Genomic DNA, 26312 nt, shown 5'->3' on the forward strand with positions numbered 1-26312 from the left:
AGATGGCAGTGCGGAATGTGTCTGCGCGGGGGCTTCTCCGAGCGAAGCCCGCGTGCTGCGTTGGTCACGAGCCTAGCCGCGGCCTCTGCGGACGGTCGCCGAGACCTGTTGGACCACGACGGACACGGCAAGTGGTAGGAAACATTAAAAACGCGTACGCCATTACCACGCACATCATTTGCTCGAGTAAACTAATGAAAGTGCTAATAAACAACAACACTAGCACGTCGTGTACATCGACAAGCAGACAAGCAGCAGATCAATGGATACACGATTATGCCGCCAGTAAAGTCTTTACCGTCTGTACTGGCACGCGCGGAAGTGGATAGCCCAGTCGGCGATGCAGGATGGTCAGAGAGACCGACAAACCTCTTCTGTATATCAACTGTTGCTCGAAGAGCTTAATAGTTCACGTCAGTCCGCTACTCAATTAATTTACTCAACTCGTTTACTTGAGTTGAGCTCGCAACTGAAGTAAGCGAGTAGATGCGCTGAAGGTCATGAGCCACGAATGATTCGGCAAATTGATCACGTGACGCATCGTGAGCTTATCCCGCATGAACGTAGTATAAACGCGTATATAATGAGGTTTCATAAGGAGGCCTCGTATTACACGTTTCGGGACACTATGTGCTACGCAAGCTACATGATACCGTATTATTTCCGTTATGAGGAGCCTGCGCTGTTTCTCCCAGTTTTTAGGAAAGAAAGTTTCGAAAACATATGCAAGGTTTGAGGGTAATGCGTTCCGAGTTCAACCAAGCACCTCTCACCCCATAGCAGTAGCGGTCCCAGAGATCGGTTTTGGGGGGGGCGATTTTTTTTTAGGGGGGGGGGGGGGGGGCAGGCGATTCAAGAATCGCTCCCCTCCTTGCGCCAATTCTGCGGAGGTGGTGATAACCATGGAGGCGTGTGCGCGTATGCGGTGCAACCCGCTGGGATTTAACTTCGCGCAAGTGGAATGCTTAAAAAAACTAAAAATAAGAAACTGAGGACCTCTTTGAGGGGGGGCGACCGCCCCCTTCGCCCCCCCCCCCCCCTTGGGACCGCCACTGCCCCATAGGTGAGGGAAAAATGGGATGATTACAGTAGAGAAAACACGGTGCAAACTTTCCACAGACCTCACCACTGCCAATAAGGACGCAAAAAAGTTATTTCTCTACCGTCGAGAATTAACGAACAGGGTTGCGCGCTATACAGAGTGACGCCATTGAAGCGTCGGAATCCTACATCCTCCGAACGCCTCCCTTTTGAAGTAAGGGCGGAATTTGTTGAAGTTTCTCTACTTGAACCTGTTAAAACGTACCACACTTTGGACAACCTCGGTGCTGGATTTTCCTCCGAACGAACAAACAAAAATGGAAACCCCCCATCGCTCGCTGCTCTCGGGTCCACGTGTTAAAGTACATACTCGGAATACAGCAAAAGATGATCAACAGTCGCGAGCGCGTGACCACACCAAAAGGTGACGATTCTGCACGCTCGGAGCGACCACGGCCGAGAGAGGGGGCAGGTCGAGCAGCAGACAACACGCGCGAAAAACGATTAAATAATGAGAAGCGCAGGCGACAAAAGAAAGCGGTCAGCGCGGGTTCCTCTCTCTCTCTCCGTGCTCACTTGAGCGCTGGGCCGAATAGCTGGCAAGGTCAGGTCGGCGCGCTTCTTCGAGAATCGCCTCGTGTGTGGACATTGCTTTTCTTTTGCGCGACTCCGTCCCTCCGCGCGCGTGCTTTTCGTCTATTTAGTCCGGAGGCAGAGCGACGGTCTTCGCGGCGACGACCAAACGGTCGCGCATGCATGCAACGGCACACCGCAAATCTCCGCTTGCGCGGCTCGGCCGCCGCTGCGCACGTACTGTTCGTCGTCGTGCGAACGCCAAGGGCTTCTTCTTCGCCCGGCCGTCTTGGCCGCTTGCTGGTCGGTCTTCGCACGCGGAAGAGCGTCCCCCAGGTCGCCGTCGCACAAGCGGGAAATTCAAAAGAAGAGAAAAAGAAGTCGCCAGCGACGGGAAGGACAACAAAAAAAGTGACCACACGCTCTTGGGAGGAATCAAGGCCGGAGGGAGAGACCAACCTCTTTAACGGGACACGGACGCCGACTAAACACGTCTCTGTGGAGCTGCTTACGCCGAGGGCCACGACCGTTATCTATATAGCGGGTGCGGCTATATCGGTTCTAACATAAGGAGGTTGTACAACCTCCTTGGTTTTCACGCGTTTGTTCCGGCTGCGATTTCGTCATTCTCTGCGAATGAGTATGAGAGGAACCACTAATGTGCGGGCAAGAGATTTACCGTTTCCACGTCGGCAAAAAAGAGAGAAGGTGAATAACAAAGACGGAAGGAAAACACTCCTGGAAGAAACGAACGCGTTGACGAGAGGTGTTGTCAGGAATGTCAAAAGTAAAATGGCGAACACATCACGCGCCACGCACACCCACACACCGCGTACGCACGCACACACGCACACACACACTAATACCCCGGCTACACTAGGGTCCGAATGTCATTTGAACCAAATGTCATTTGACTTAAATGGGGTGTTTCGAATGCCATTCATAATCCACCGTGCTAAACTACAATTTCAACGGCATATGAAAGCCTTCACAATTGCTCGCCGTGGCGCTGCTGCCGCCACGTTCCGTTTTCGTGCAATAATACAACAATCAAATTTGGGAGCACTCTAAGGCAGTAAAATGATATCAAATTAGAAGAGACACCACTTTTGACTATAACGTGGCGGCTGTTTGCGTAGTTTTTTTTTTTTTTTGGCAACTGACCCGTTGGTTTTGAAAGTATTAAAATTAAATATGGTGACTTCGTATTTTAAGCAAATGAACAGTGCACAAAGTTTCACAAACAAAAATATTTTGTTTGTTTTACGTACGGAAGTGTTACATTTTTTATTGCCGATCGAAGACGCTGCGTGCAACAGGGCTTTGAGCCGAATGGCATTTCAGAACCTAGTGTAGCAGCACAAATTGGCATTTGCGTCAAATGACATTTGGTTCAAATGACATTCGGACGCCATAGTGTAGCAGGGGTATAAGCCCGTGAAGGAATATCAATCGCCCACATTGTGGTCTTCGCTGTCATACGCAACAACAACAATACTTCCGCGCTTTCCTTGTTGCTTGTGCGGTGTGCATATACCCTGTGTCCACCCTGCGCACATATCACTTGGTTTCACTATACCTATTCTATCTTTTTATTTCGGATACAATGCACTGGGCACAAGATAAATGGCGGCTCTCTCACTGACATTTCTCTAACAATCTGATTACCCGAAAAGATTTCTGAATGGGCAGACGCGTAAAAACAAACCACGGAGGACGTAGAGGCTACGAGCACAATTTCGCTTTGCAACACTTTTCTGAAGCTGAATCGGCAAGCCGAAAGCATAACGTTGTGGTTCCCGCCTCGCCTGCCCCCTCCTTCCAACCCACCTTTCTTTTTTTACGTAAGACTGCAGAATCCTCCAATATGATCAGACGATTGACCTTCCGTGGTTATATTTGCACGAAATCTATATTCGCGAGCCCTATAATTATATACGTGGCCGTATACTGACACCGTCTACTCGTGTAATAAGCCGTAGTTTGACCACACAGCACAAAACTGTTCACTATATCGAGCTAGGTCTCTCTCTCTCTCTCTCTCTCTCTCTCTCTCTCTCTCTCTCTCTCTCTCTCTCTCGCTCTCTTAAAAGTCAAAATGATATCAAATCCAGTCAAATACGGTGAAGTTACGGCCGTATCCAAAAGCGACGAGTCATGCAGCGTTCTCGAAGCAGATAAATAAAAGTTCATCCGTTTGTTCTGCTTGTTTACTCGCACCTCGTATTAAGACCTTCAAAAAACTATTACCGACTGAAGTGATGTCTGCTCATCTCGTCGTTTTTGTATACATTTTATAAAGTGTTGTTCGCATTCACGTCCATTACCTATCACGAAGGTTGCGTTAAAAAAATGCATGCTCGGAGTTCTACAAAGTTTAAGTATATTTGTGTCTCTCGTGCTTGCCAATTCATCTCGTTTTTTTCACCCCGATTGCTAGGCGTAGAAAAATTGCCCATACATCCCTGTAGCACGTCACTTTTTTTTATCACACATCTACGTTTAGTTGCGGGCGAGATTAGACAATTACGGCTTAATCGTGCTGCAGCACAGACAGACAGATAGGCTGAACAATGCCTGTCTTATTGTTCACGCTCTTTTGTCTTATTGCTCTGTGGCGTAAAGCTGAGCATGTTACAAACCCACGCAGCTTAGTAATAACGTCGCCACACGCACATACACCCACACGCCCGTTCGCAAGCTTCTTGATCGAGTTATGATAAAGTAATCAACGTTCCGCGGACTGCAAACACACGCGCCCACCCACATGCGTGCACTCGCAATTTTCCCCAGCCACCCATTGAAACGCACACCCGCCCACAGTCACTCGCTCATATCTCGAAAAGGAATAGGGAACACACACAAGAGAAGAACACCCGGTTTGTTGTGTATCGCAGTCCCCTTGCTTAGCTCCCGACTTCGCTTAGTGCTGCAATCATTTCATGAGGAATCCTGCCATTCGGAATGACCAATTACGCGAGCGCTAGCAGCGCAAAGCTGCGTGGGCGGAAGCAAGATGCGCCCATTTCTTCACGACAAGGTATTCGCGTGTTTTCCGCGAAACTCGTACCCTTACGAAACCGTGCAATCTGCTCCTTGACCCTTGGGATGACGGCTTCGATCGCCACGAACGCTGTCCAGTGCGCAAGTTATACTTGGCGGTAGAAACACAAATCGTTGTCGGGGAAACAAAGGACCTTCTTCGGCACTCGGATGAGAAGCCACGATTCCGATCATGCAAAGGTTTTCATCAAGATGTGGAAAAGTGGCCCGACAACAGTCGCAATCGCGGACTCCACCTACGCGCCTTGACGGCCAATTTATTGAAAAAAGCTTCCCGTATACTCGAACGTAAACCAATATAATTATATATCGAAATTGGTTTCAGTTTTTTTGGCCCACGCACGGCATGACTAACAACCACCAGGAAAACTAAAAAAAAAAACACCAATAAGAAAAATAGCCGTTCAACAATGAAAGCAGAAGGCAAGGATATCAGATTTTGGGAGATGCCCAACGTTGCAGGGTCTAAAGGAATCGCGTAATATAAAGGATACAAAGAGAGAAAGAATTCTTGAGCGGGACCTTGCTTTTTTTTTTCTTTTTTTATGTTTCGTTTCGCTAAGACCTCGAAAGGACTTTTAGCCTCTTTGTGGTTTCATTGAATGAGGGGGTAAGCGAAAGTCGGTTGTCGCAATTCTGGCAGGCTTCCTGCGTCCGTAAGTCGTGGTCATCAGCTTATTTTGAATCATCCGATTTTGAATCATCCGAACTTATTTTGAATCATCCGAAGCACATTTGTTTGAATCTCCCGCCAGGCCAGATTTTTGCCGACACGTTTCGGTCACGCTTCTTGCCGATAGATTACGGCCGCGCTGCCTGGTAACGCGGGTCTCGAAACACCGAGTTCTTGGCTAACGCAGCCAATATCGCTTGATGCTTACGTATTAGAAGCACTTTCGACGTGTCACCTTAATCTGCGAACGAATTTAAGACGTCGGTTGTACCGACACCCATGCGCATGGCGACCGACACGTATCGGGCCCCGGGCGAGACACCGATTGTAAATTGAATCCATAAAAAAGTGAATAATAACAGTGACAGCGGTCGGCATTGCGACCCCAAACATGAAACCATGTTTGAAATCATAGCGTCGGAATCTCAAAATACAGGGTAACGTCGCTGCATTAGTCAATGACGCGGGCGCAAAGTGGGAATGATGCGCTTTATTTTCTGAGTTTTACAAGTGAGACCCCGCGCGCCAACTCTACTAGTGTCAGCTGAAGGTTTGTGCGCGCTCAGACGCAAAATGCAGATATTGTAGGAGTACAATAACTCCCTTCGAGTGTATGCTCTCAAAATTTTAAAGCAATACCCCCCACCCACCTCCAAACAACAACGAGTGGTGGGAGAACTCTGTGAAAGATCATCCCTGACGGTCACCACCAGTAGCTGCACCCACGACCTCGCTGCCGAAAGCATAACTTAACAACGTATGGATTCGAGCTAGTTGGTAATCCATGGTACGAATTTCAAGCGCGAAAATGCAGACAGGGGACAAAACATTTACGTTATTTACATTTATTTATTTATTTGTGTCGTTTTGTAAACAAAATTTCAGTGAAGTTGGCGCTGATCTTTTTCCCATTCGTCTCATGTCGACATTTTCGCGCTTGAAATTCGTACGATGGCATAACGCCTTATCGTTCCTGCACGCACTCCGTTCGCGGGAAGCGCAACAAGCAGCGCCCGTGCTGGCAGCTTATTCGGCGCATTCCTCGCCTGTTTAAACTTCTTTCCTTCTTTCGTCTCCCGGCGCGGTCGAGCTAATTGTCTCTGCAGTCACTCGGCGGCCGGTCGCGTCGTCGTCGTCGCTAAGATGTTTGCTTCGTTTCTCCGCCTGGCAGCGCTCCAACGCTTCCGGAAGTCAGCTTTTCCAGAAGGAACACCCAGCGTGCCAGTACTTCCCTTCGTTTTCGTTTCATCTTTTTCCCCGCACTTTTTTTGTCCACTCCAGCCGTAGTCCCCGCGAACGGTGTCCGCGAACGGTGAGTACAAAACCGAGCTTTGCCGTATGTGCCCGTCCGGTCTAACACTCCGACCGCGAAAGCTTACTACAGATTTTTCGTTCCTCCGGACCACAGCACAGAGAGAGAGAGAGAGAGAGAGAGAGAGAGAGAGAGAGAGAGAGAGAGAGAGAGAGAGAGAGAGAGAGAGAGAGAGAGAGAGAGAGAGAGAGAGAGAGAGAGAGAGAGAGAGAGAGAGAGAGAGAGAGAGAAAAGAAGGGAAAGGAGTCGGGCCGCGCACACGCTTTAGTCCCTTTGCAGGCACTACAGTCTTTCAGCTAATACCCTTGTCACACGGGCACATTCAATCACGATTGAGTAGATCCGGATCGAGCTCAATCCGGACCGGGCGTTGCTACACGGCAGTTTCAATCGTCATCGAACTAGGTCCCGCTAGAACCCAATCCCGGTTTCTCAAGCACGATCGAGGCTTCCAAGGATTCCTCCATGCTTCCAAGCGTGATCGAACGAAAGCGGCGATACTCTCGTCCCCGCTCAGTAATGGCACATAAGGCGACAACTTCAACTAACGCCACAAATTGTGCCAAATAACGTGACCCAAATAAGCGTGCGGCAACATTTACATAGTTACGTATACCTGCGACCGCGCCAAGTTACCAGACGCCGGCCGCACGTACATTGCTAGCGCCATCTGGCGTACACGAGTGCAACCGGTGCAACTTCTCGATCGCGATTGAAACGTGCCGTGTAGCAGCGGCAGTGCGCCGAGCGCGCTCGAAAACTCGATCGCGATTGAAAATGACCCTGTGACAGGTGTATTAGCCTGTGTCCTTCACAGAACGCAAAAGGGCTTTTGTTGCCTTCTGCGAAGTCGACTGTAGCGGTCGGTGTCCTAGAATAGTCTCTCCTGTGAACGGTTTATTGTCCAATCGGTTCAGCTCGGCGGCCAAAACACCTCTTTCCGATGAATACGGGGGGCAACGACAAAGCACATGTTCGATTGTCTCTTCAACCGCGCAGGCGTAGCAGTGGGCACTACTGGCCATCCCGATGAGGAAGGAGTAGGCTTTCGTGAAGGCCACTCCCAACCACAGTATACAAAATAGGGGGTCCGGGTTATGGAGGCGCGGATGCACACAGTTAAGGGCATGACACACAAGCAAGGGCAGAGCGCAAGTAAAGAAAGAACGCCGTGCAAGAAAGTCAAGCTCAGCGGTGGATGGGATGACGAAGTTGACAACTTAAAACAAACAAGAGAACTGTGTATCAATGCAGCGATACGAAGTTACCAGCTAATTGTTTTAACAAGGACGTTAGAAGTAGCGTGACGGTTTAAAACGCTTTGCTTAGAGCAGGTATTTCAGGCAAGGTCTGCGGGGCGTCCTTAGCAGTTTACCGTAACGCATCTCAGCGAGCGAATCCGTCGGTGCCCGAAGGCCTCGCGGAAACACGCTGGTTGGATGCCACGCTCGACTCCATGCCCTATTAATGCTGTTATGTTAGAATACTATGGATGGGCCGCATTTAAAAGAACTTCGCCGTGTGCATGTCTGTTGACGCGAACGATTTATTAGTTAGTTTACTTTCGTCAGTTTTCTGACCCAAAATAATGCGATTCATTTAAACGGTAGCTGATGTCGAGTTGCGCAAACCACAACGCGAGAGTCAGAGCTTTTGCTTTAACGCTGGCTTCCCCGCAAATTGTAATCTGCTGACAACAGACCAGGGGCGGTATTCCCGTGTTTTGTCCCTTTTGTGTCCCTTTCGAAAGTGTCCCTTTCAAGTTAGCCCTGATTGGCTAAAAGCGAACACCCGGATGTGACGCATGCAAGCACGGCGGAGCTATGAGCAGTGCCTACTCGGAGCAGACGATTTGGAGCAGACGATTTTTCGTCGCGTTATTCTCGGTTCTCTCGCGGAACAATAAACATATAAAAGATACTCTGATACGGTTTCAGTTCTTTAGAATGCGCGCAGGAACAGTTACGGTATTTGAATAAAAGGCCCACTGCTTAACCGGAAGTACGTCACGATGAAAGGGACGCAAAAGGGACGTTTTCAAAAGGGACAGTTACGAGAATACCGCCCCAGAACGATATTTGAAATGACCCACTTACGTCATCACCGTAAAATAGAAAAAATAAAATACTGGACGAATTAATCAACTGAGAAACTGCAGGCCCGGGTTTTAAAGAGTATATGTTACATCTCGACCCAGTGTTTCTTTGACATCAAATATATAGATATATTATCGCGGAAAACGATATCTGCCTGGTGCCAGCCAAAATAACTAACGCACGTCACGGGGTGACTATTTCGGTTCGCCCCCCAGGATTATTTCCATTGGTATTTCTAGGTGACAAAAAACTGGTTGATTCCTCTGTCATAGGAATCAGTCAAGCACGAAAGTGAAATGCACAGCGAAATCTGTAGCTGAGCATGATTTGCGGGTCGGCGGTTGTCTTGTGGGTGTGCTTGGCGAGCGATGTCCTGCTGGCGGGTCGCTTCGGCAAAGGTGTACTGGCGTCATTTTCGTGACGGATATGACGTCACCGAAATCTTGAGGTATCGCGGCATAAAACACTTTCGTGTTAAAATATAAAACCGGAAAACGAAGAGCCCAAACTGTAGCGTAAGCTTTAGTACAAAAAGAAATTACTCCACCTTCCCGCGAGGGGAACCCTGTGGCGATGCGACGCATCTTGGGGGTTCACTTGGTGTTTCAGTTGGGTTGATTCTCTAATTGCGTGAAACGTGTGAGGAACGCGTATGATGTATTCTTTATTTCTTTGGCCGGTGCTGGAACGACCGCGGCTATGACGCAACGTGGCGCTACTACGACGCAACACAATCCAACACAATCTACTTTAATCCAATCCAATCCAAATCCAATCCAATCCAAGCCAAGCCAAGCCAAGCCAAGCCAAGCTAAGCCAACCCAATCGAATCCAATCCAATGCCCCTCGTGAGAGAGTGTTCGCAATCGGAGAGGAGAGGGGGGTGAGCGGCGGAGAGCGCAGCTCGCGCGGCGAGGAGAATGGGGGAGGGGTGTGGACGGACAACAACAACGCCGTATGGAGGGACAAGGCGAGTGCATGAGATGCAGTCGCATCAAAAAGGTTGCTTCCCCGCAAGAAGACCCTGTGTGCAGGGGTGCACCCTTTGCAGGCGGCTTGCTTCGTCGAACTGGCGTTACTTCCGTGACGGATATGACGTCAGCGAAATCCTCTTGTATCCGGGAATAAAACACTTTCGTGTTTAAAAAATGTGGCGGGGAGGCGCATGGACACACAACCTTCTCATTACGAATGGTTCTGCACTAGCGTTTTGTCTCGGTGTATAATAAAGGAACACCAAAACCAAAACGCCGCAACTTAATTGCGCCTGACCTTCGTTACAATAAAACAACGCTTCATTGCAATTATCGATTTTATTAATATTAGTCACCGTCTCGATTCAGTACATATCCAGTAAATAGCTATCCTAAGCGTGAATGAGTGAACGAATTTATTTCATAAGGAGAGTGAATGAATGAGTGAATGAATTTATTTCATAAGGATGCCGCCATGGCCTAAGGACAAAAGCGTGAAGGAAGGAAAGATACCGCCTATATTAGTAAAAATCTCAACAATACGCGTGACTTAATTCGCTATCGTGTGTGCGCCCTACATAGGTGTTATTGTCCTTACAACTTGTTTGACGGGCACCGATGTTTGCGCCGTACTTTCCAACCCTCCACCTCTCCGAAGGGAGGAAAAAAAATGCTGAGTCAGTAGCGCACAAACACGGTGAGAAAGCCGAAGGCGCTCTTTCCGCCGCTTACTTCATCGCGATGGGCGATGGCTTCGCGCCGAACAAGTATCAACCTCAGAAATGAAGAGGCAAACAAACAAAAAAGGATATATATATAGATATATATATATATATATTTAGAGAGAGAGAGAGAGAGAGAGAGAGAGAGAGAGAGAGAGAGAGAGAGAGAGAGAGAGAGAGAGAGAGAGAGAGAGAGAGAGAGAGAGAGAGAGAGATGCCAAGTTCTTGCGGCGCGAAATGTCTTCTCTGGCGTTGCAGGCGGGCGCGTCGTCGTGTTCCCCGCGTTCCACTTTTGATATATCCTGCTTCTTTTTTCGCTTCCGTGTTTCGCTCAAGAATTTAGAAATTACTACTCTCAGAATTCTTCGGGGCTCACCAAAGCAAATCGGATGCCTGCATTTCTCATAGCTCAAATCGCGGTTTTAAGCGGTACACGAAGGCATTTTCCCTGCAATGATATCGACGCGCTACTTAAGGTGGTTTGTACAACTCGGCGGCAACAGCGAAGTCACCTGCACGTTTAAAATCAGGCGCATAACACGCCGTGACACCAACTGATTGAAGCATTTGGAAGCTCGGGAAGACCAGCGAAACGTACGACGAATAGACACGAAGCAAAGAAAAGACATTACACACACGCTAGACTACCAACTGACATATATTTGAATAATTGGTTGTCTTCTCTTTTTTTTTTTGGTTTGCTTAGTGTATACGTCTTATTATTCACTTGTTTTCCCGAGATTCAGCATGGACCAGCTGGCCCAGCAAGCTACACCTCTAAAGCACATTTATGAGCGTGTGATATCTTACTCCGGAAATTTGTACCGCGCGGAACGAGTAATATGCGTGCGTTGTTGGTGTATGGCAGATTGAGCTAAAATTCTTCGGTGACACGTCCGCCTCGTCAATAAAGCTACCGGAAAACCCTTTCCCGGGAAGAATAACAATGACAATGTCAGTGGTCCTGTAGGACGCCGCATGCACGCAGGCACGCACGCACATTTTGCGCCTACAAGTCATCAATTTAATAATTCTACCTTAGTTGCTAGAACGCAAGAAACAGCACAGGATGTACAAGAAGCAACATTACACAAATATACAAGGCCGAAAAAAGATTCGTCACAAGTTTCTTTTGTTTCAGAATCATAACGATGACAGGCAATATAGACAAAAGCGTGATCCTGGAGCGCATGATAAATTTATATTATAATTTTTGGCGTTTAACGCGCCGTGGCTACGCTGTGCCTATCAGGCGCACCGTCGTGGAGGGCTCCGGGATAGTTTCGACCCCCTGGCGACCTTTAACGTGCACCAAAATCTCGGAACACGGGCGTTTTCGCCCTTCGCCACCATGTGAAAACCGGTCACCGCAGCCGGGATCGAAGCATCAACCTTGGTCTCAGCAGCGCAGAGCCCGAGCCACTGAGCTACCGTGGTGGGTATGGCGCTGACTGATTTATGGAGCTTGGCGAGTTTCGACATCAGCGTCAACATTGTTATGTCAGTCAAAGCGAAGCTTTATACCACACGCAATGCTGCAACGCCACAACAAGCGGGGAAACCAAAACCGCCCAGAGTTTGCGCAAGTCGAAGACGGAAACGAACTGCGCTCACACTGCCAGGCTAAGCTCGGGTACGAGTGAAGCACAGTGATAAGGGGGCGTTAAAGAGGGGGCGAGAGTTCCTAGCGAAAGAACGCCGCCGCTCGCCGCCTGTCTTGAGGCGGCCCCCAAGACAGGTTTGCAATTTTCCCTTCACTCGTCTCAAACGCCACACGGCTCCTTCACGCCGCGAGAGCAGCCTCTGCCGCCGGACGAAATAGCAGCGCGCTGTCCCCGTCTCCGCCGCTTCCTCGCATCCCGTGACGGCTGTCCGGACTGCTCCCGTACTCGCTCAAAAAGTATCTATCCAGACAGGGACGCGTGAATATGGACTGCAGTGGACTGAAAACACGCGGCACAAGTCACTGTCGGCATTGCGGAGGAATACAACCGAAATAGAGTGCAGGGAGAAACTTGTACGCAGACGGCGCCGAAGCGACGCCGGGACGAATCAAACTCAAATTGGAGTTTTTCGAACCGAAGACAGCGCCTTATTTGTAAGACGTACCGTTGCGGAGAAGTACGGAATGCTTTTGGCGGTGTATTTAAAAGTGCCTTGAAGACAAAAAACAACTTCGTTAATGTTTGAAAGACCAAGGCTTCAGTACGGCACCCAGCTCCATCTCAGCCACAAAAGACGTTTTTTAACCGAAGAAGCGCAAGAATTGAAGCGCAAGAATTAAACACGGACAAAGAATGAAGAGTAGACAAGACAGGCGCTAATTGTCGATAAGACAGCACCTTTGCCTGCCCACTATCGTGCCTGCGGGTGCGAGCCACGGCTCAATGAGATAAAAATACTAAACAAAAGCACGAACAGGGCGGTGAGGGAGTTAGCCGAAGCGTATTAAACCAGGAAGAGAGCTAGTGACTGTGTAGGTGATACCTCGATGGCATTGTACAATAGCGAAATCGGCTTTCTAAAAAACGCGCTGTAAGCATATCTATTATTGTTATCATCTGTGCATGTGTACAATCCTTCTTTTAAAGAAAAGCGCCTGTCTTGTCTACTCCGTATTATTCGTCCGTGTTTATTTGCTGCACTTTAAATCATGGCAACTATTCACCAACTAGCCCAGCAAGAAGTTCTTCTCATACGCAAGAAGAATTGCGAGAGTTTAAAATTTCGCTCCACAGTGACGTGTTATGGGCTGGAGTGACGTCATAAGGGCAGACACTAAAAACGTAATTTTCAGTGTGTTAACTGCATGTTATTAGCACTCAACTGATTGAATCAAATGGAACAAGAGGCACCACTACAATCGTCCAGTCACGTGTCTTAGAAGCCAATCGCGGCCGCCAATCACGCAAAGGAGATTCTGTGACGTCACAGAAGAGTTTCCGGAACGTAAATAGGGAGTCGCCATTGTTTCATCTATCTTCTGACAATTAATATCTGGACTATTTCCCTCCGTACCTCCCTCTATTTCATTCTCCTCAATCCTTGTTTGACACCGTCTTTCACCAGGAAAACAATTTGCGCCGACGCAGTCGTGACCAGCCACGTGAGCAGATGTTTGAGTGGCCGTAAGCGCGCACACTACCAGCGCCCCCTCGCGCCCCAAAACTCCCCCTCCGGTGTGCAACCACGCGCCCTATTTCACTTCCTGTCCGCTCAAGTCGTGAGCCTATTAGCTGGAGACCCAATTACCGAGGAAAACAACAGCAAACAAAACAATAGCACTCCAAAATGAATTGTTCGAGGGAAGGAGGGGGCCATTCGCGTGTGTCGAATCACGAGCCGGGCTTGCGTCACTGACACCGCCGTTCGAAAAAACGCAAACGACGCAAAACAACTACAGACACAAGCAAGCAGCTAAACTGAAGTTACGTAACCAGTGGTCATTCAAGCATGCTACGCGGACGGACCTTGCGCCATACGAAGGGTGTCCGGCCCGGCCTTTCTAAACTACACACCGTAAGCGCCCAGAGACACGTATACCAGTAGTTTTCGTTTCTTTGCTTTTGACGGAACCCTCTGTTTATCGACGCACGCTTCCTATCGTCGCTGACGCTGCTCTGTTTTCGTTGTGTGTATAATCGCCGGGCTGTGTTTAGTTACAGTTGGCTAGGTCTGACCGACGACGTATACGCGAGCGCGCTACGATCGCTTCGAACGTACCATAACAGATGGCGCTATGGGCGCCGGACGCGCGCCCGTACCGAAAGCGTGGTTTTTGAAGGTGGCGTTATTATTTATGCCAGCCCCGATCTCCAGATGCTCTGAGCACTGCAACACCAAGGCAGGCTACCGGGCGGCACGTGGCCGGCCTTGCAAGGCTGTGAGTATAGGCGCGCGACTAGCAACAATCTCTTGGGGCGAACAAGCGCCGTATGAATAAGCGGTATTTACACACACTAAAAGGATTCGCTTACAATCGCGGTGTTTCTATGTAAGAAGATTACACGACGAGTGATTGGCACTACGTTCCGACGCGGGCGAATATTTCATGACGCTATTTTATGTCCGGAAAGTGGAACATCAGACGGATGCTTCAACTGCGCTCGCTAAACGCGCTCCGAGGCTAAATGAATTGATATGGTTGTCAAAGCTTTCATTCATTCATTCATTCATACTTGCAGTCTCCACACGCTTGTTACAAAATTATGAAGCCGTAGAATAAAAAAGGAGTGACTTGTACGCGCGAAGGTGTATATGCATGTATGTTGGTAATATATATATATATATATATATATATTACCAAGAGGGGAGAAGGAGATCAAGCAGCAGGGACGGGGCAAACGGGAGCAGGAAGCATGACTAAGGTTTCCTCGCTCACGACGCAACAGATGTCCGGGGGTTTGGCCGTGAAGAAATCCGTGTGGCTGCGCGGATCGGTCGGTCGAGCGGGGTCCATGCAGTGGGCGAAACGTAACGCCAGGAAATAAAAAAAAGAGACACCACCAAAAAAACATTAGGCAAACGGACTTCCGCATGCCTCGTGAGAATTTTAACAGTGAACGCTCAACATCATACTTCCCGCTCAAAGAAAGAAAACAGAAGGAAGAATAGCATAAAAACCTTCATAATCTTAAATGGCATCATGAGGGCAAGTTTGCGCACATAAGTATAAAAAGGAAAGCAAAAAGAAAACTCAGCTGCCGACGATGTAGACAAAGGAGGTGAAGGAAAAATGCCTTTTACGTAAAACGACACTGCGACGCAGAACAGGGGACTTCCGTATTGAACGGTGCCGCACCGGTGGTTGGGTTCCGGAAACAGGAGCGACGACCGGAAGTCGCGCTCCGTCTAAGTCCATATTCCCGACGACGAATATCCGACGTGCAGGAGGTTCGCAGGCTGTTGTTGCACACTGTTTCCACATTTAAAGAATTATCGAGAATTCTAAGCTGCCAGGTACCTTCAAAGAAGCCTCGGAACTCTTGTGTTGTTATTTTACAGCGACAGCTGTCAAAGTACGGTGCCCACGGAAAAGTTGACGCTGCTGTCTCGGTTTTGCACGTTCCAGTGTGAGTATAGGATCATAGAGTGGTACGTACCCGTAAAGAGGGTTTGTGCATTGCCTGCAAAAACGACTAATAAATAATTCAACCCCAGAAACTGCGATCCACAGATCGTACATCCACCAAGCACTTCAAAGAAGTAATAACTTCAGCCAATGTCGAAATACACAGCTGTTGTGCATGGCAGTACCATAACTTTTTTCTGTACACGCAATCTATTAGAGGCGAGGAAAGTAAAGTTAAATAATGTACAATGGCTGCTTTTACAGCGAAGCTGTCAGTCTATCGTTGGTCCGGAAATTTCGTGTCGTAACCAATAAACCCAGGCAGGATTCAGCAGTTCTCGCCAAGGATGCCGAGAGCATGCGTCAGTCTGATCAGGCGTGCAGCAGAGAGCTCAGTGTTCGTGTACACAAAAAAAAACACCCAAAATAAGCATCGAAACCACATGATGGATGATAAGGCACCGGTTAACAATGTATTCTTGTAAAAATTAGGTTTGCAGCTGCTCTAGAAATGGGGGGGGGGGGGGGGGGGGGTGACGTCATTCGAGGGCTATCGCATGCGTCAGGCTAAGCAGGAACCAGCAGTTCACGTCCAAGACGCCGCGCGCATGGTCGGGGCCCAGGATTTGCCCAGAAAAACCGAGCCCAAGCGACAAGCCCGCCCAGACAACGAGGAACCTTTCATACCGTCGCCTATCAAGCATGTGTAGTGGTTTGCAACATCTTCGCTCGACATCCACTTTCGCAGGGTGGAATGGCGTCCATTTTTTATTACTTCGTTCTATTTCTACGTCGAGCAAACCAGAAGGCACGAAGCTGGCCAAGATAACGAACCCGAGCGTATACACAATCTGAATTAAGGAGTGCGTCTGCGTACTGTTGTCCCCTTCAGGTGAGGCAGTGAGGGACGAGCGGCGGGAGCGGACAATGGTCGCGCCGTTCACAGATATGACGAGAGAGGAGGGAGGGGATAAAACGATCTCGAATGCCGACAGACATCCTTGCTGAGTCCCTCGTTTGCCATTCCATCAGCGCCATGAACCTATGCCCAACAGTTCCGATCTGCGAGTGACGGACGTGGTGCCCGCTATGGTTCAGTGTTGAAGTGGCCGTGTCCTCGATGTTTGTGTGCGTACCGAACACTGCCCAAGGGCTTCGAACCCTTCCATGCGTAATGTTCGTGCGTTTACTTTTAAACTCACTCACTCACTCACTCACTCACTCACTCACTCACTCACTCACTCACTCACTCACTCACTCACTCACTCACTCACTCACTCACTCACTCACTCACTCACTCACTCACTCACTCACTCACGCACGCACGCACGCACGCACGCACGCACGCACGCACGCACACGCGAACGCACACGCACACGTCCGCACAAGCAATATATAACAAAAAGTCCGTGTATTAACAGAAGACACGATTTTTTAATTTTGTACAATTCCATGGTTACCCGGTGAACAAACTAAGTATCCCAAGTAACTAATCACGCAATGCCCGTTATGACCATTGCGAAATGATGCATCCGGGCACCGCCGGATATACGGTATGGCTACTATCATCGTTTCTTGCTTAATAGGTATTTCGTGCGCTCAGTTGTTATCTGCAAGATTAGTTTGACAGCATCGCAAAGGAAAACTAAAACGAAAACATTCTTCAAAACCGTCGTAACGAAAATTTTGTAATTTTGGCAGATATGAGAGAGGAAGCGAGAGAGAATCAAACTCCACGCCACTACTTTGTCTTGGGAGAACGAGCAAAAGAAAAAAAAAACAGAGAGAAAGAAATGAGTCGCAAGCGATGAGAGGGACGAACGTGCAGGTCTCCGAACTAAACTTAAAACTTTCGAAGAAAATAACAAAGAGGGAGAGGAACAGCGGGGAGGGGCGCGCTCAGCCCTGGTCACCGTTTCTTTAAGCTCTTCCTGCCGCCTCGTTCCCGACGACCTAGCGGTTCCCACGGTTTACCGTTCGTTTTTACAACGCCCCTCGGACACCTTGGGCCGGTGGCGGCCGCAGGTTTTTCCGTTTGCACCGGCGGCATCGGAATCGGTACCGTTTTGTTGAGGCTTCTCCCCTCGACGCAAGGTCCCCCCGCGCAAAGGCCACGCTCAAAAAAAAAAAAAAAAAAAAGAGAAAAGAAAACCACGGTTCGAGCTCCAGCGTCCCAGCACAATAACCTGCATACAGGAATTTCGGCAACAACCACGTCTCTAACGTATCGGCATTCGAGCGTTGGCAGAGAATAAACCGATCCCCCCCGTCTCTCTTCTGCTATCCCCGAGACATTTCTTCAGAAAAACAGCAGAAAAAGATAAAAAAAAAGGCTGGCTTACGTACCTAACCTCAAAAGAGAAAACATGGAAACGAAAGAAACCCCCAGGTACGCTTATCCCATCCGTTCCCCACTGAAGGTAAAAAGAGAAGAAGAAAAAAAAATCGGACTATGAGCCACCCCACGGGGATATTTTTTTCTCTTTTCTCATCCTCCTAGCGATAGATTCCGTCGGTGCGGATACTGCCGGTGAGGGGTCCTCCGTCCCATGCGGAGCTATGGACGTTCTCACGTAAACGTTACGTGGGATAGCTGGGGAGAAAACGATCTCTCTCTCCCCGCTTTTTTCCCTCACCGAAGCTGCAGGAGGAAGATCGAAGAGTCTGTATACGGGGGCAGGTGTCCACCCGTCGATGACTTGGCTTCTTTCTTTTTCTCTCTCGACTTGTCCGAGGGAAAAGTGGACGGTAAGAGATGGAGGACTTTGGCTGTACCACAATTGCGTGCATACGTTGTTCCTGTTCGGAGACATAAAAAAAAAAAAAAAGAACAGAAACTGCGGCAAAGGACGAAGGCGCTGGCCCAACGGAACGACGGAAGATTTCACAGCTTCGCCGATGTAAACCCCCGAAAAAGGGAGGCCCACGTCATGTCAGGTTCCACATCATAGCGGTTTTCGCAGAAGCTATAGACGCAAAAAAAGGGCGGGAGTTGCGGAAGAGGCCGGTGGTATTGTGCAGTTTGTACGCTGAGAGCATACCGGGGGTTGGCGTATTGTCTGACCTTCGCCGAACTTTCGGTTAGGTTCCTATGCGGACGACGTCGCGAGAAAGCTGGCGGATTATGAATATCCGACAGTGGGCCGCTACTTCGATAGCCAGCCGAGAGAGGAGAGTAAGGCAGCCGAGTGGAAAAGGCGAGCGATAGAGAGAGAGAAACCGTTGTTGCAGTCGTTGCAGCCACCACAGTTCCGCAAAGCACTGTTAGCCGCGGGAGAAAGCGAAGGAAGTGAGTGGAAGCTGGCAAGGTGGTAGTACAGACGAGGGTCGGCAGGAGGCCCTCATCAATATCGATGCGCGTTCACTCCGTCGCTTTCGTAGAACGCGTCCTTTTTTCATAAAGCACCAAGAGTTTTCCTTCCGGGGAACGACACTCGGGCACCATTTCTCACGCTCACATGCGCGTACGCGGAGTGGAGGAACTCGAGCGGATGAACCGCAAAACGCGTGTTCCGTTCGACTTCCTGTGGGACATTTTCCCGAGCAAGCCGAGTGACCCATGAAAGCGGAATACACTCGACCTCTCCGAGTCGCACTCTTGAACAGCTCAGTGGAAGGTTCCTGGAGTCACAGCGAGTGATTATGCTAGCGCCCGTCTGACGCTGCGTTAAGTGACAAGACACGGGCTTCAACCACATGACCGCGATGGAGTGGACGATGCAATCCTCCACACCACGCCTGTCTGCCGTATACGATGCCGACCATCAGCCGGCCAGCCGCATATATTGCGGAGCCTTCATTTCCTTCCGTTGGCCCCAACGCTTTCCGTTGCGGCGCCGCCTGGCTCATGATAGACACCGACTCCAGTCATGGCTATCCGATATTTCCCGGCGCGTAGACAACAGCGAGCACAGTGGTTGTAACGGGCGAGGCGGCACCGGATACCGAAACCGTTTCCTTGTCCATCTCGCGTCCTGCGGAACCGGCACCGGAGCCCGTCCGCTCACGTTGGTGGCGCCGTCTTGGCTGCTCATTATGAGCAAGCATTTTACCCACTACCATATCTCTGCTTGCGAAACCCTCTTATCCCCAAAAAAGATTATCTTCGGCGCTTCCCGCCTGCACTTCCCCCGTCCGGACTGCCAGCCCTTCCTAGCGACTTAATCCTCCGTGAAGACGTGAAGAAAGAATCCGACTGGTTGCAGCACTGACGCCTTCCGGCCGTGCAGCATCTCCTGTCTCTCTGCTTATGTTGCGGAAGCGACATTGGTCCATCCCGCAGGCCTCCGACAAGCCCGAGCTTGCCACACGTAAGCCACATAACGTTGCCCTGGACGTCCTCCCGATCTCCATCGGTGGACGCGTGGTCCTCTGAGAAACCATTGAACTTACTGTATTGCACTAGCCCCTAAAGTAAACACTAATGTATGAAGCCGGCTGTGTCACCTGACTTATCGCTTTCTTTTTTGCTTCCGTCTATATTCACTTCGATATCACCGGATACCGATATCATCGATATCCCCGGAGTGAACTCGCGTTCCGCAAGTATGAATTCGTTGAGCTGCACTACTGTTTGTGGGCCCCGACATGAGGAGACAAGTCAAGCAGAACGTGCTTGCACGGCCTGTCATTTTAATGTCGTTAGCCCAACCCGTAACCGTTGCTAGGCTAAGTTTCGGACGTGGCTTTTGCTCCAAGGAAGCACAAAGAAGTTGCAAAGACGACCCCTTTTCCCACGTACTTTTTTCCAGCTTTCCGTCACGTAATTTTTAACGACCTGACGCTGCGATGGCGATATATTTTATGACTAAAACGTCAAATACTGAATCCCCCACCCTCCCCTTCCCCCACCCCCTGTGCATGCATTCAAAACGTGTAACCCAACCCCCTCCACTCGTTCCTTCCATCCGCCACTAAACAAGCGAACAAAAAACTAAAACATATCGCGATGCAAAATCGAATGCAACACAAGGCAAAATAAAGACTGGGCGAAAAAGGAAAACCAAAACCCTTAGTTTCGTCTCGATGCAAGTGAAGACGCAAATGCGACGCTGCAAGTTGACTGCGCGCATACGTACAATGCCCTATGCGACTCCCTAAAAAGCAGACCGCTTTCACGAGAGCTATACCCCCGCTGTTGCAGGCTACAAAGACCTACTAGTCATTACCACCTCCGCGCACCTGCCAAGGGGATAGCTCAGAATCCAGTGTATATCGGGCGCAGAGGCCGGCTGCGAATACTCGGAACTTCAGGCATCACCGGAAAGCGTTCGCCATGCTGTCCCGCAATACAATGGGGGCGCTTTGAGGATGAACTTGTGCCTATTCTCCGTGCTGTAGGGAGGGGAACAATTCACAGGCCGCTCTAGTCATAATGTCGCCCAGTTTCGAGGAATCTGTCGCGAACGCATAATATACCTGCGTGTCCGTATTAGCGAAGTATGGAACCCCGTCTGGGACCCGATGAAAGTTTTGTCCACCCCAGTTTCCGTGCATCACTCTCCGAACCCGCGACCATTTTTTTATCTCCTTTTTTTAGTAGCGTTAAAAAAAAGGGGGGGGGGGGGGAACAAAGCAGAAATGCGCGCGTTTCAAAACAAAGGTCTCGAGAATATAAAAAGAAAATGTCGGGGAGGTAGCGCAACCACGGCAGAGAACAAGTCGAACATCCCAAGACCGAATGCCAGCTAATCAGGGAGGAGAAAAATATAACAGCAAATATATTCAAACAGCAAATGAGTCCCAGCGTGTGCTCTTAGAAAGAAAAAAAACTATCAGCTCTAAGTCAAAATAAAATAACTGGACGAGAAAATTATCAACACAAGCGTTCAGATTGGCCGTTGCCAAGTAGGCATCGGGTGCTGGGACCGGCAGGATCGCGTATACCTGCTGTGCCGTCGACTGAACCCCCAGCAAGGCGTGCACGAACAAAAAAAAAAATGAAAGAAGGAGATACAGAGGGAAGTACGAGAAAGACTCTTCACTCGCATGAAAGTATTCAGATGGCCAAAGACGCCTCTGTGTAATAAAAAAGAGGGAAGCCCCCCCCCCCCCCCCCCCCTCTTCCTCCCCCCCCCCCCCCCCCCCTCCTACAGCGGTCCTCTATTACAAGCGACGTCTTTTCAATACCGGACTCTTTATACCTGCATACGCTCCATCTTTTCTCTTTCGCTCTCTTTTTTTTTATCCCCGCTCAAAATCTCCTCGCTCCCTGGTCAGGGGTGGACAATACGTTTTGTGTTGTCGTCCCCACTGCAGCCTCGTCGTTCACCTGCGAAAGCTGTTGTGTTACGTAAGGTGCTTTTTTTTACGCACTTCGAGTCCGCTTAGCCAAGCTCCGGCCGAGGGAAGCCTTATCTGAATCGCTTTCTTTTTTATGCTCATCTCTCGAGCGAATTCATCGACTTTGATTTTTTTAGCAGGGTTTCATTCGCTGGAGAAATTATTTTTTATCGTTTTTCGAGAAGGGGAGACCCGCGGACGGAGGGGGTCCCAAGAGACGGATTATATTATCAATAATTTCCCTAGCTTATGGCAACCAGAGGAATCATGAGCCGCGCCTGTCCGTTGGGAATTACCAAAACCGGCTAATTTGGATTTCGTCGTGAACGCGGGGCTCCACGGCGCTTTGATTCTTTGGGATCGCGCTCATATCTTCGCGGCACAAGTGAATAGTAAAAACGATCATTAAAAAAACTATGGCCAGAAACTTCCCTCTGTGAGTGCCCAAGTTTGGTCTTTCCTTGGTTTTCATTCGTTTGGAGAGAGAAAAGGTAAAGGAAAGGCAGGAATGTTAACCAGGCTACGGCCGAGTATGCTATCCTACATGGCGGAAACGGGAACAATGAGGAAAAAGAGGAAAACGGGAAAAGAAGGGGAAAAGTACAGAAATAGCGTAAAGTGGTCTGCCCAGCGGCAGGACAAAAAAGGGAGTCCCGGTTACCCCTTGGGCTCGATGGAACTCGTGAGGGATAGGCATTAAGTGCGTTTACAACGAAAAATAAGGCCCTGCAACTGGTTTACGCAGCCTAGAAGCAGTGGAAAGTTGAACGAACATGCGCGCCACGTACAGTCTTAGTCAAAATTTTCTAGGCCAAGCCGGAAACGCGCAGGCCGACAAAATTCAATGTACATGCTTGCGTCCCGAGCAAGTCCGAAACATTTCATGCCAGAAAGTTATAGAAAACACCTTTCGTTCTCACTGCAAAAAAAGTATATATATATATATATATATATATATATATATATATATATATATATATATATATATATATATATATATATATATATATATATATATATATATATATATATATATATATATATATATATATATAGGGTTTGGAAATGAGGGGCTCGTTAGGAAATACAGAAAGAAATGCCGGCAGTCTACAACGCCAAAGAAGGCATAGGGGAATGGTTAGACGATTTTTTACCGTTAGTGACGTTAAATTATTTTATTTTATTATTAATTACGTGAGAAAGAAAGAAAGAAAAACACGCGCCCAGAGTGGGGACCGAACCCACGCCTTTCGATTAGATCTCGAATGCCTTACCAATTCGAGATCTAATCGAAAGGCGTGGGTTCGGTCCCCACTCTGGGCGCGTGTTTTTTCTGTCTTTCTTTCTCACGTAATTAATAATAAAATAAAATAATTTAACGTCACTAACGGTAAAAAATCGTCTAACCATTCCCCGATGCCTTCTTTGGCGTTGTAGACTGCCGGCATTTCTTTCTTTCTATATATATATATATATATATATATATATATATATATATATATATATATATATATATATATATATATATATATATATATATATATATATATTCGTCACATTTAAAGGTAAAGCTTATTTTTTGAATTCGTTGTGAACGAGAAGGCTCAGGATCGGTCTCGAAAATGTGGGCAAAGGGTGTACATTTTATGCTAAACTACACGTAATCTGGCGACACTTTGAACCGCGACGTTTCACGGCATTCAGTTCTCTTGGAGCAGAAAAGTTGTGGGTGAAGGTCGGCGACGTCTTGGCGTTACGCGTTGACGCTACAAAAAATTGCGAGCCCGCCCCCCTCCCCCCCCTCTACTTCCCCCTCCAATAGAAAACTTTGCTCGCAAGCGTGTACAGGTGTCGTCATGAGCAATAGGAACAAGGATTTGTGAATATGACAAAGTGTTTGTCTTACTGGCTTTATGACAGCCATTACCCGTTTACAGGAAGTTTTTTCTATTAGGGAGGGCTCCTTTAAACGCGCATTAATGCAGCCTGGCAGTTTCCGGAGGAAGAAATTTCTGCAAATTGACGAGACCGTATTCAAATTGCTTTTGACGGCACCTGTACATGCATACTATGCCTGGAATAGTTTAAGTCGCAGAATTCATTCGAATGCCACCCATAAATCCCGTGACGCATACATGGTCACCGCTTCCTGAAGACTCTCAACCAGGTGCGACAACGCTGGCGTGTGGAGGGGAGGAGGGCGAGAGGGGCAGATGGAGACCTCCTGGTTGCAGACATGCCTTCGCATAAGCGTGGAAGCGCACAGAGCATGTATATCCTTGCCTCTAATCGTCGTCGTCGTCATCGTCAGCATCATCGTCGTCGTCGTCGTCGTCGCCGCCGCCGTCACCGTCATCATCATCATCATCACCCACGCACCCGCGTTGCACTTGAACAACCAATCGAACAAAACACGGTCATGTATGCGTCCAGCTCCTCATTAAAGAAAAGCGACTTGTTGCAGTGGATCCGTTTTGCGAGTGTCAAGCCAAGTGCTAACATCGTCCGAATATATAGCGATTTTAATGCATAGTAATTGCAAGTTTTGTTAGCCAATGCTTGGCACAGCAAGATTAAAAATAGTAGCAGAAAGAATAGCACCCTGCGGTACACCTCGGTGATTGTGCGATTTCGTGGTGCGCCGTGCCCGTGCGCATGTCGGAAGGTCCGGTTGTGTGAAAAACTCTTTACAATATTGGTGATTATGTGACCAATGTTAAAAAAGAGCAAAGAAGTAGAACGAGACATTTTGCGCTAATTATGTTGCGCTACAGAATGGCATTCTTTTTTTTTTTTTCAGTGTTACTGTCATCGCATCTGCTCTTGGTACAGTATACATGCCAAGGGTGGTACAGTCTCAAGTTTCATCGGTGGTTCGGTAAAGCCGTTGTCCCCAGAGACTTGCTTCATTACCGTAACGAGAACGTGTCCCCGGTTGCAACGGAGCATCGTCTTGCGTATACTTTCACCGCCGTTATAACTCCCGGCATGCTTGTAATAAGAAGCAGACCAAGCCCACCGGCAAGCATGCACATACTTGTACACTCAGAGATTTTACAACCCTAAAAAAACGGCGCAGGCTTCGCAGCCATCGACACTTTCGTTTTCGCCACGGTACACACCGGGTGAGAGGACAGACCACCCCAGTATTGTGTTTTTTAAGTTCCATACCTGTTAATGCACACGTACAAACACTTTTTTTTTCGCCTACTGTGGCTTTGTAGGGTTGACGTATACACTTGACAGGGGCAGTTCGATGAAGATAGAGACTCACTGCCCGGGGCCATACCTTGCGGAGCCGAAGATTGCAACGGTATCATTGCGGACCCGGCGTTGTAGATAGCACAACGGGAACAGTTTCATACCACAAGAATTTCACGAGGGAGTGCACAAACCGTAAGCATTTCGACGTAAATCCCCCTGGGAATCTGTTCATCTGTCCTTATGGGCGTATGGGCCATAAGGTGCGGGCCATAGCCACAGACAAAAACAATAGGTGCATGTACGGAGATGGGCGTTTGGACAAAAAGAGCTTCTTCAATATCTGAGAATTTGCACTGGGGAGCCTCGAAAGTTTTCTTTTCTGTTAGCTGAAATACGCACCAACCACCCTGACTGTAACCGATCTAACGTCGGATTTTCGAAACTGTTTGTCATATCTATAGCTGTTGGGGCACAAAAATCGTCTTCAAATCTTTGTTGGAAACGATCTGTGGGCGTTGTTTCTTGGTCCAAACGACGAGATATTTCATCTGAGTTCACACGGAATATGATTTCGTTCTCGAAAAGAAAAATAAACAGGTCAACTATTTGCAGTGGGTAGAGCATTCTCATTTTCTGTCCCGACGATGGGCCGCCGACGCGCCGACGGCCGGCTTCATACCGGGATATATCTCCACGTCATAGAACGCAGCTTACTGCGTACACATTTCTGATAACGAATAACGCAAAAAAAAAGAAAACACACACCCGTGGAATTATACAAGGTAAGGCGACACCTCTCCGCCATCACCTTACGCAAAGCGCGGCCCGTATATGCAGTCGCAGTGTATGTAGCCTTACTTGACAGCTCTGCAGCCGTGACGCCACCAGAAGTTGGTAATCCAGATCCGCAAGAATGGTCCAACTTACCTGCGAGAGAGAAAAAGAGAGAGGAATTCAGTATTAGTTGCAGTTTCGTGGGAATTTGGAGGCACAAAAAATATTGCGACAGTAAAGGTAGTTTTTTTTTTTCCCGAGGGCAAAAGGATTACGGCGATGACGGCAGGAAAAACGCGACATACGCATGGATTAATATTTGGCGCAAGCTAGGCGTAGACCACATATTATCAGGTACTAAAGTAAGGACAATAGTCAAGATATTGTAAATTTAATATCAAGCTAATAGCACACGTTCCCATTCTCCCTTGGAGCAAGAAAAACTGTATTAACATATCACTGAGCAATATTGCGACGCAACCATGAAAACTTTGCACGATCCCTCCTTCACTCACTCACCCACTAGC

The 26312-nt window shown here is 48.5% G+C and overlaps 1 protein-coding gene across 5 annotated transcripts in view; it reads right to left on the reverse strand.

The window, feature by feature from the left end:
- Cph (BCL11 transcription factor chronophage) overlaps window positions 1-26312 on the reverse strand; it is a 516875-nt gene that overhangs the window by 370250 nt on the left and 120313 nt on the right. For 2 of the 5 annotated variants that reach the window (XM_077681032.1, XM_077681031.1), the window contains exon 2: window positions 25870-25938. The exons of the other annotated variants lie outside the window; for them this stretch is intronic. In XM_077681032.1, coding sequence (XP_077537158.1) covers window positions 25870-25938 — 69 coding nt within the window. The remainder of the gene's footprint in view (window positions 1-25869; window positions 25939-26312) is intronic. 5 annotated transcript variants of the gene reach the window in all.

This window comes from Haemaphysalis longicornis, unplaced genomic scaffold (genome assembly GCF_048455015.1).
Source record: "Haemaphysalis longicornis isolate Haplotype H1 unplaced genomic scaffold, Haemaphysalis longicornis Haplotype H1 scaffold_8, whole genome shotgun sequence".
NCBI lineage: Eukaryota > Metazoa > Arthropoda > Arachnida > Ixodida > Ixodidae > Haemaphysalis > Haemaphysalis longicornis.